The sequence below is a fragment of the Necator americanus genome, chromosome III (assembly GCF_031761385.1).
Source record: "Necator americanus strain Aroian chromosome III, whole genome shotgun sequence".
Classification (NCBI taxonomy): Eukaryota; Metazoa; Nematoda; class Chromadorea; order Rhabditida; family Ancylostomatidae; genus Necator; species Necator americanus.
In genome coordinates this window covers 3436798-3448173 of record NC_087373.1, presented here as the reverse complement: position 1 = coordinate 3448173, position 11376 = coordinate 3436798, and the positions used below count along the sequence as shown (strand labels likewise).

Genomic DNA, 11376 nt, shown 5'->3' with positions numbered 1-11376 from the left:
GACTGAGCGTGCGTGCTTGCGCTTACGCGATACTGCAGCGGAAACCGAACGTTTTTGGAAGAAAATGTAACTCAGATTGGAATCACACGTGATTATTTTTGTATTCTAGTGATGAAGAGAACGTGAACACATAATCTTCTGAAGTTGAAACGGCTCGAATCGATTGCGCTTCGTTTTTGAATTTAATTATTATACACTCGAGAAAAATGCGAGTGGAATAAGGGAACAACTTCAATAGCGCCAGAATCGTGTACCACCAGCTGAAAAATATGAACAAGTGGAGCACAAAACAAGGATGAGGGAGATAAAACATTGTTTGTACTAGGTCACATAGTAAATATTATTAAATATATATTCTGGAAAGAGCAATTTTTTAAAGTCCAAACAATACTCTTCCTCGTTTTTTCTTACCTGTCTCCCTCATTTCTTCTGGAATATTCCCTATGGTTTCCTCTAAAATCCACTATTTATGACATGACTCAGTAATTGTAAGAGTTTTGGCTCAATGATAGAAATTTGTAGAAGTGCATACTTGTTCAAATTTCCACTTATCGTTTAAAGCCATCACCCCACAAATCTGCGGTGGTACGGGTTTCAGGGAGGTAATGCCTATATGGGGTCGTAGATTGTGGGGACGAGGGTGATTCCGTTCATCTCTCTCTGTGTCAGTGTAAATAGACGACCCCGGAGGGCTGTTTCCTGCGACATCCTCTATTGCAGCGCGCCACCCTTGCGCCCTCCTGCCTGCGATTCGTCGAAAACCCACTCGGACGAATTGCAGGCGGGTGCGGGGCGCAAAGTTTGCGCAAACAACAAACAACAGAAGCTGTCGTAAGAAATAGTTCTGGGGTTGTCCCTTTACACTGATACAGGGAGATAATAAACGGAATCATCCTCTTCCCCACAATCTACGACCCCGTATAGACATTACCCGCTTGAAACCCGTACCACCACAGATTCGTGGGGTGACGCCTTGAATGCTAGCACCAGAAGAACTCTGAATGTCTGGTGCGGAAAGAAGTTATAGATTGGTTACAAATATAACATGAATTACTAGAAATAACGTGGAATAGAGTTAGGCGATAAGGATATGGGAAGGTGTTCTACTCTGACACACCATTTCAATGAGAATGTTTGCTAAGCGAAGTCGGCATATTCGTTCCGCTCTCTGCTGCAGCGCTATCGTAGTATTCGTGGTGAGAATTCATAGCCTTATGATCTCTAATTTATGCTAAAGTTGTCTGACCCATCCATGATTAAAGCCACCACACCAAGAAGTTGACGATGTTCGGATTTTCCCACGAAAAGATAAGGTCAGAGGTGTAGACCACGAGTATCTCGGCGATCACGCCGAATACTCCCTAATTCTTCTGAAACAAAGCGTGGGAATCCGATCGACTCTTCCTACGAGGCACTTAACAGCGTGTCACTCATGCGAGCGCAAGCTCGCCGCGTCTGCCAGCGAGTGGGATAGCCGCCATCGGCAGCCCTTGATTACTCGTTCACAGATACGCTGGGTGTGCCTGCGCGTTCACATGTGTAGGACGTTGCTTGGTGTCTCGTAGGAAAATTCGGTCAACAAGGTTCTCTCCCACGCCGTTTTTGAGGGAGATTAATAGGTTATTTTAAGTGTGATTGCTCCTAAAAAAGTGGACTCTACTCTGTAACCTTATCCTCGCATGGGAATGACCTAGCATAGTCAACTTCGTGATAAGCGACTTTTGAGAGATTTTTGACAAATAACTACAGTTTAGGTGTATATAGCGATATTAGCTTGGAGCGAAGATTTCGAGTACAGCATAGAAGAGGAAGAAGAAAAAGAATTACAGTATACAGACGAATACAGTGAAGAAGATTTCATCAAACTTATCGTTTCTATTTATGGAAAAAGCAGATTTCTGTAAATTTTAGAGAATTTACAAAATGACTTCTCCGTCTAGAAATTTCGATTGTTGTTGTAGTGCGTTACGTTGGTGCGTTGCGTGTGGAGAGGGGTGGTCTCTTGAGGTGGCCTCTATTGGCTGTTGGCTCATCGGTACCGCCCACTTTCCTACTCCACGCTCAACGTCCCTCACTTCAATCCATCCGTATCGGTTTCTTTCCCTGATTAGACTCCTTGAAATGTGATCGGGTCAAAACGACATGAATCACGAGTGTAGTTGCGGTGCGCTTACGTACGCGCTCGAAACGGCAGTTGGATTCGAAATCGTCGCAGAACTGCAACGATGGGTGGTCCCAGCAAGACGCTTTCACTACGCTCCACCGCACATTCTTCATGTCGTTTTGACCCTTTAGATGGGTTGATACCAAATTAAATGATTCATGGGGTTTTTTTTTTCCAGAGAGGAATTTTGCCTCAGCCATGACACATGCATGGATGTCAGAGATGAGTTAGTGAAAAGAAAAAATAGGTAAGAAAACCGAGCAATAATTTGTCATAGAAGTTCGAAATCAACGAAAATTGACCTCTATTACGAAGAGAATAGCATAAAAGGAGGTGTAAATCGGAGAAAAAAATGACGACGTTAATTTTCATTTCTAACAGATCGCATTTATAGATTTCTAACTGAATCGCAGTCAGTTATGGCTGCGAAGGTGATCGCTGCGATTCTCCTCAGCTCAGCACTAATATTTGTCGCCATACAAGTCGGCACTGCGAAATTTAATCGTCGTCATCAACGATGGCGATTATAGCGGTAGTATAAGGAATATGAAAAAAAACATGGAAAATTTGAAAAAAAAATAACTGACAATCTAGTTGACAATATAATTTTCACCTATGTTATTGTAATGTTATAAAACATGGAAAATTTGAAAAAAAATAACTGTTGACAATATAATTTCTAGCGATGTTTTCTTGTTATGTCAACGAGAGGTGAAACTTCAATATTAGCCGCACGTTTCGACGAACACGTTTTTATCACAGTTCTAAAAATGGTCCGAGATTTTTGATGCCATGCATATCCCATTGTAAAACAAGAAAACAAAAATAAATACATTTTTTAAATTCAAGCTGACGTTTCAAGAAGAGATAATTTTTTATAGATGAAGATGATATGAGATGAGATTTTGATAGAGGAGAAGGGGTTGGAGATAATTTTTTTTGTTAATTTATATTGTTATTATAATGTTTTAGAACCTACTTTATGAGGGCAGCAAGAAAGTACACTCTCATTTTGACGAGAATCCCTCTTAGTTTACCGAAAAGTAAGTTTTTTTGTTGTTGTTGACTGGATTGATCTTAAAAAAGTAGCAGAGAAGTAACAAAATAATAACAATTATACATATGCAAATGATCTTTTACTTATAGAAATTGGGATATTTAAAAATATAACAATAGTATAATATAATAATATGGATTTGTTGAGTGCCAAAAAAAAGAAGAAAAAAGAGATCAATTCATCTTTGTTAGTGGATATGTTAAAAAATCATAAATAAAAAAAGTCGAATTTATCGTATCGAAAAAAATCGCATCGAAAATATAAAGTCAGTGACAATTTAAATAGTTTTTTTTTAGAGAATAAGTATTAATTAAAGGCATCACCCCACGAATCTGGGGTGGTACGGATTTCCGGTGGAGTATTCGTATACGGGACCGTAGATTAAGGAAAAGGGGTGATTCCGTCCATTTCTTCCTAATTCCCGTAAAAAAACGGCCCGGGAGATGCGGCGTACGGTTGGCGCGCTCCAATCGAACTCGTTGTAAAAAATAGCGCGCCGGAACGCCCGAAGCCGTACCATCCGGGCCGTTTTTCACGGCATTTAGGAAGAAATGGACGGAATCACCCTTCTCTCCATAATCTACGATCCTGCATACGAATACTCCACCTGAAATTCGTGCCATCTCAGATCCTTGGGGTGATGCCTTCAAGAAAAGAAGTTGCGAACAGATCAAAAAAAATTTATAGTCATTATTATACTTATTGAATTTTCGGAAAAAATCTCGATTACTGCAATCAATGGTTAATTAAGCGTCAATGAGAGGGGGATTTTTTTTTTTCAGGGCGTACAAGGAGACACACGGATACCAGTAAATGGGAGATTAATTTTGGTGATGTTACCGGCGATGCAACATCTTCAATGATCGGCAAGTATTTTAAAAGTTGGAATTTTATTCTAGAAAGACTGATTTTGAAAATTATAATAGAAAGGAATAGATGGAAAATGAATCGTGTACAAATTATGGACTCAGAAAAAAAATCAAAGTAAAAAAAATCTGGAAAAAACTCGGATATGTTGTTAACGAGTAGAAATGTTGGGATGTAGAGAGTAATTTTGTATACAATATGGCTTCCAAAAGCACGTAAACAACAAAAACTTACAAAACACCTCCGGTATTGGCCTCCTTCTAGAGCTGTCGCCTGAATAAAGTCAGAATAGCGGCACTGAATGATTTGATTTGGAAGATTCAGACTTTTTTCACCCTGACTAAAAATGGTTTCGGTGTCTGAGTCTGACTTTTTCAAGAACTCCCTTTCTTCCTTTTTTTCGCTTTTTTTCTCTTTTTTTCCTCTGAAAAATCCAGCCATACAGTGTATTCTAAGCACGAATTGTCGTTGTTGAGTCAATTCTAACCAAAATGAAACAGTTAGTCGAAATGCAGATATTTTCATCCAGTTATCGATTGGATCAGTAAAGTAAATCGATACTTTATATGCATGCACGTAAGTTTCATTATTCGCCAACTCAGTGATTGGGTAATTGGTAATTGATAAAGTAATTGGAAATGTGCCAATAAAAAAAAAGAACAGAATAATTAGGTGTAAGATAAAATTAAGAGAAACTTTTTGCACCCCTCGTTTTTTTCTTGTTTCTTTCTGGAGGCGCAGGGGGGAAAAATCGAAGAGCTCCCCTTTTTTCCGAAAAGAGAAGAAAAATTCAAGTAATGATTTAGAAGTATTGTACGATTGTGGTGCTCTTAAACAAGATGATGAAGATTCTAAAGCGAAAGTCTTATCGCTTGGACTTGGTGGAGGTTTTCTCAACGGTTACATGCACCATAAATTCCCACAGGTGAGCTACATAGAAAATATACTGAAAAGAAGCGGATTAAAGGAAAAAAAATTGGTGGATTCATCAGAAACAACATCTTCCAGATGAGCATCACTGTTGTGGAAATTAACGCTCGTACATTAGAAATGGCTCGACGATGGTTCGGCTTAGAAACCGATGAACAGCACGAAGTAATCCTTATGGATGGTATTGAGTACATTGAAAGAAGTGTTCGAAAAGGTCTGAATCTAATAATTTCCAGACTGAAATCTGGATAAATCTCTCGAATTTTTCCTCTTCTCTTAATGGGCATAGGAGTAGGGATGGTGCAATCGGTTAGAGGTTCAAAAGTGACTGTATGATCGTTGGTTCGAAATCGCCCTAGAGTTAACCATGCCTTTCTTCCCTGCAACGTCGATAAATTGGCATCAGATTTGTCTGGCAGGATAAGGATCACCGACTGTGAGCCAACCATTATAATTCAAATGAGCGATGGAAGGTACTAAACAACGGCGGAATCGTTGCGGACTGCCCGCATTTTACCACCCATAATTAGTTGCATCGTTGGTGAGAAAAAAAAACCCACAGAGTTAACGCGCACGCGTTTTTCAAAATTTCTGGGGACCATCTATTATCTGGTCATGCAGAGATCTCAGTATTTTCGAAGAATTTCATGATAAGCTTCTTTTAATGACCATCCTGTAAAGATCTGAGGGGAATTCTGCCAAAATTCACTCACTATGCCGATCATTTTGATCTCATTCTGTCTTCTCCGGTGGACCCCGCACCAGCTCCGAACAGGTCAACGAAACGATAATGCTGAGTTCTACAGTTCTTAGAGATATGTAGACAAGCGAAAGGATTTTTGAAGCTTTGTAAAATTTCTGAATATGGTCCACGGAGAAATTCGCAAGGATACGGTCCTCATCCGATCGACAAGGAGGCGCTTTTTTAGCTGTAGCTGGCAGCGATCCATCATCAGCAGCTATATTTAAACAAGAAAATAAAAAAGAATAATAATTAAACCATCAAATGCAACAAACTTCTAGAAAAATCAAGAACTCATGAAAAATAATCGTTGACATGTGCGCGGTTCACCGGTGAGCCGTATTTTTCCCACACGATCAAAAAAAAGTCAAAAGGTTAACGAAAATTAACGAGTTTTCTTTTTTTAAACTATATGTTATTTATTTATTTTTATATTTAGTTATACATTTATTTGTTTATTTTTATTCATCTATTTAGGTCGTCGATTCGACTACATATTTCTGGACGCGTGTTTTGCAAAAACAAGCAACCATCTGATATGTCCTAACTCACCGTTTCTCAGCAAAGAAATCATAGCGGCTATGGCGAAGCTACTTGAAAAAAAAGGTAATTTTTTTTTACAAATAAGAATCTTTTCTTAAATAATTTTCTTTCTCGGCTATTAATACCCAATTCCATCATTATTGATTGCAAATCATACACATTCATCTCGCATCATCATCACGCATCAATATAAACATATCGATCAATAATGTATTCTTGTGAAACATCAAATCGACGAATATCGATTAGATATCGCAATGGATTGTAGGTGAATTTGGCAGGAAAAAAGCGGAATTTGTCAAATGTATGTAGAATAATCGAAAAACAGGCGGGAAATGAAGAAGTGGGAGGAAAAAGTCGTCGGAACTACATACATGGAGGCATATTTCCTCAATCTCTACTGTTGCTGTCAACGATCGCCCCACCACATCGATTAGTGATCAAAAATAGGATCAATCCGGTTAACGCTTCACACATTATTTCCACTTTTTGCACGAAAATTATAACATCGGAAAAACTTATGAGTTTATACACAATGTAAAATGTTATGGTATTATAGTGCCGTAATTTTCCCCGTATATGAAGTCTCCGAGGTTATTAGAGGGCCTGGTCTCGCCAGGAAGACCTTTGAAGCTTTTAATATGAAAAAAAGCGATTTCTTCGTGGAGTTAGAGATTTTAGCGATCTTTTTCCATGAAGAGTCATAAAGTTTTCTTGTAGTTGTTTATGTTTCTTTTCATTTTTATCTGTGAAAACTTGGAAAATTAAGATAGTTTTTTTTTTCATATAAGAGCATTCCGTGTATGAGACCGGTCTCTTCTACACGGAAAATTAGGATAAATACGGGCAAAAGCGCCGGCTGATGCAATATATGTCATACATACTTCGACACGAACAACAATTACTGGGACTCTATTCAAAAATTCCACTAAGATGAAAACACACGGATTTAATGCTGATTTATACGTATTTTATCCAAAATCCAGCGGAATTTTAAAAGTGCACCGGTTTAGGAGGCGATGTAGGTGAATGTATCCGAAAATCGCTGGTTTCAAGAAATCTGCAGCTCACATCGTGATTCCTGTAAATCTATCCGAATTCCCCCGGAATTCATGGAAAAATTTCTGGAATTTCACCCAGAGCAGACCGTTTCGCAACGAATCAACATTCTCTATATGATATAATTTGTTTTATTAAAATCTAACGTTCCATTCAACCAAAAGAAAAACAGTACTAATAGGACTAATAGTAATAGGACTTAAAGCTTCTGAACAGATCCATGATCTACCTGTGGATATCTGTGAAAAAAAGCAAAGAGATGAGCATAAGTAGCATTAGTAGTGTAGTGATTTGCATAATTATTTCCAAACAATTATTTTTTTAGGTGTACTTGTCGTCAATATACTACCTCGTGGTGATTCTAGAAAAGAAGTATTGGAAAAGGCAAGTATCTCTTTGTTGATATGATTTTTCTGTCGGCCTTCTATTTTCGGCGGTTTTTTATTTTTCAGCTAAACTCACTTTCACTTGTCGTCGGTTCATCGAATAATTTACCAATTTTAACACATTGACATCAAAAGTTTTTCAAATTCCGTTCACATATAAGACAAAAGAGTAATTTTTTTAATACCTGGGACGGGTGTGGTGTAGCGGTTAGGGGTTCCGCTTCCTGCACGGTCGATCGGAGGTTCGAATCCGCCCTAGTGCTCACGAAGCCTTTCATCCCTCCGGGATCGATAAATTGGTACCAGACTTGTCTGGGAGGATAAAACCACTGACTTGACACATCGGCTAGCCACCGCAAGTGTATAGGCCAGATACACGTTCGTGAACCTCAAACGATTCTGAATTGAAGTGAACGTGGTGGCGCAGGTCCCAAGCGGATTGATCAACGCCAGAAACTTTATCCTTTTAACTTTATCTTTTATCTCGCACACTACCACTCAGGGGCTGTACTGTTTCAAATGGCATGATTTTTCGGTGATTCTTCGCTGGCCACCTTGGTGTACATGGGAGGTTGGGCTTGCACGAATTCAGAGACTGACGGTGCTTGCCGGTTCAGCAAGGTGTTGAAATGTTCCCTCCAGATGGGCAAGGTCGCCTCCGGACAGCGATTCCGTTGGCAGTTTTAAGGACAAGCGAACAGCTCTTCATCTTGCCGCTATACTGCCTTGGCAGAGTATACGCTCGGGTTTCTGTCTTTCTCGGGTTTCTGTCCTCTCATTCCTTTTCCAACTCCTTCGCTCTTGACGTCCATTCGTTCTCACGATCACGTCTCAGCTCAGACGCGTATCCTGGCTGAAATCACCAGTAGTGTGGACTACAAATTCAGATTTGTACGTGAATCTTGTCCCCGCAGATGCAAAGGCGAACTTCTTCCTGCAGGAGCGTTCTCTTTGCTTCTCTTTCAATTGGAAGTCAACGTCATTTGCTGGCTTCTTGATGCGTAATCCAATATTCGACACTCGTCGGAGGAACTTCTTTCTGCATTCATCGTCTCTCGCTCCTGCCATGTCGAGCTTCGGCTGATGTTGAACTCCATGGCTCGTCTTCCCTGCTTCTTACTTCTCTACTCGGATGTCTGATTGCGTTTAAAGGCATCACCCCACGAATCTGAGGCCGGCCATTTCTCCCTGTATCAGTGGGAACGGACAACCCCTTAAGGCTTTTTCTTACGACGTCCTCAATTGCAGCGTGCCACCCTTGCGCCACCCCTGCCTGCGATTCCTCCGAATGGGTTTGCGACGAATTGCAGGCGGGGTGGGATTGCGCGGAGAGCAAACGTTGCAACAACATAAGCCGTCATAACAAACAGCATTCCCGCGGTCGCCCGTTCCCACTGATACAGGGAGAAATGGACGGAATCACCCTTCTCTCCATAATCTACGATCCCGCATTCGAATACTTCACCTGAAATCCGTACCACCTCAGATTCGTGGGGTGATTGATGCCTTTAATGAAATCAGGGCCACCAGGAGCAAGTAACAGTCAGACATGTGTACGCGTCCCCATACGATTCTGACGTATTCTATTCAATATAGCGGAGTACCCTGAGGGCATGAATAAGTCAATAAGTTGACAAATAAACAAATAAATAAATAACTTGCTGCTAATGCGGCTGTATTTATATGATATTTCCATTTGTCGTATTGTCGTCAGTATGTTAGACGTTCTGAAATCCTCAGAATATCATTCATCTCTTCCTGAAATCTTTCCAAAAATATAATTTAAAGAGTTTACCTCATTTGTCTAATAAATTATCGCACTCATGTACAAACTTCGGCATCATTTTGAAAAAAAAAAGCGGTGAAACGCTCAAAATTAACCTAGTAAGTATATCAGAACTCATTTAAGGACTATGCAACTTTTAGATCACATCTAAATTTAAGCGACACTTCGAATTTTGGAAACTAAGGCACGTTCAAGGCACTAATAACTATGTAAGTGTTAATTACTAGAGAAAATGAACAAATCTTTTACAGTTCACGGTTTATCTCCATAAAAACATTCGTTACAGATTCTTACTTTGTCGCAATTCGAATATACCGGACTCCATATCAACGAGACGAGCCTTCAATTCGAATAAATGAAAATTGAATGAATTATATAAATCAAAGATTTGATGGCTACAAGAGAACTGTTGCATAGTTTATAGAAGCACAACGGTTAATTTTTGCACTTTTTTGATATGAATAAATTTTTTGTTTTTTGTTTAATGTTTCGAGAACACAGGGACTAGTTCTCGTCTGTTTTTTTTTTTGAAAATTAATCACATAAAGCTTGCCACTAGGTTCCTTGAATTGGAAATTCGCAAAATATTTGGGAGTAACTTACGCAAAGCGTACATAAATACCAGTGTGAAACAGAGGAGGCACACAAATTGCGGCGCATGCGTCGCGGTTGAGCTGGTAAACATAACCAATCACGATTATCACCACTCAACTGGACCCATTTTTCTCAACTTTCGAAGACAATAAGTATGTGAATAGACATGGGGATCAGCGACAAAGCGTATACTTTTGTCACTAAATCCTCAGCTCTTCTGGAAAAAATGTTCAGTGTTTCAGGATAATCTTTTTTTCTTAAAAGTGACTATAAACGCGGGCACTTATGTTTGCTTGAGTGGCCTCGACGTCCGTGTGTTCAGTTCAAAAAGGATTTTAAGGAGAGGAAGTGTGAAGAATCAAGTAGAGAGTGCGAGTCAAGTAGGGAGCGCGCATGAATTGCGGCGGACGCGTCGCGGTCCGATTGGTGAACAAAAGAACTACTGTTCGGCAATTTTTTTTTCAACGAAAGACAATCATTATTTTTACTTGACATTATTTCTAGGGTAAATGTTACCGAAGTGCCGGGATCCACGAAAGAAAAATCCGAAAACTCCAAGACAAAATTTATTCAATCACGTAAAAATATGTACAAGCAACAATGACAAAAAAAAAAGAACGAAAGAATATGGGAGATGATCGGCCCCCCTCCAAACAGGATCAGGATTCGATTCAAAATCGACAACTAGACGGGACGAATTAGACGTGTTCGATCAATAGATATAAGTTTAAGAAAACAATCAATATACAGATTCCATTACCCTCACCAGTGATACGAGAAGGCAACAATAATATTTCGTTTTGGGACCCACACAAAAATGTGAATTGATTGTGTGTTATCTATCTACATGATACATGGATAAAACTAAGGACAAAGAAAAAAAAGCGTTGATATTTCCAGGTTGATATGAAAAAATTAATTTCATAACTGAATCGATTTTTTTTCCGTTGGATATTGGCATAATAATTAAGAACGGAAAGTTGCACTATACATATTTCAGTATTATGTATATGAGGACAACTGTGAGCCACAGTGCATTATTTAGTAATTGTTGAAGAAAACAAACAAACAAACAAGCGAACAAACAAAAAATAAATACAGGACAAAAGCGTGTCGCTTCCGAATTTCGCTGCGAACGAAACATAAGTCCAGGTAATCGATTTCACTATATCATTCTCTACTTTACAAACGTTTCTTTTTTTGTTTTGAAATAATTTCAACCAATTTTTTTTCTGGAAAATTTCAATT

At 39.2% G+C, this 11376-nt stretch overlaps 1 protein-coding gene across 2 annotated transcripts; it reads left to right on the top strand.

Moving 5' to 3' along the window:
• Window positions 1-1124: 1124 nt before the first annotated feature.
• On the top strand, window positions 1125-9889 carry RB195_008488 (uncharacterized protein; the record flags this gene model as incomplete). Of its 2 annotated transcripts, none has more annotated exons than XM_064195017.1 (11): window positions 1125-1196; window positions 1755-1900; window positions 2343-2411; window positions 3137-3207; window positions 4004-4087; window positions 4895-5013; window positions 5097-5232; window positions 6238-6366; window positions 7688-7746; window positions 9675-9743; window positions 9821-9889. In XM_064195017.1, the coding sequence occupies 11 exons, from the start codon at window positions 1125-1127 to the stop codon at window positions 9887-9889; spliced, it is 1023 nt and encodes a 340-aa protein (XP_064046162.1). The 2 variants fall into 2 exon arrangements, with proteins under 2 accessions (XP_064046162.1, XP_064046163.1); XM_064195018.1 differs by having other exon boundaries at window positions 1131-1196.
• Between the last annotated feature and the right edge of the window lie 1487 nt (window positions 9890-11376).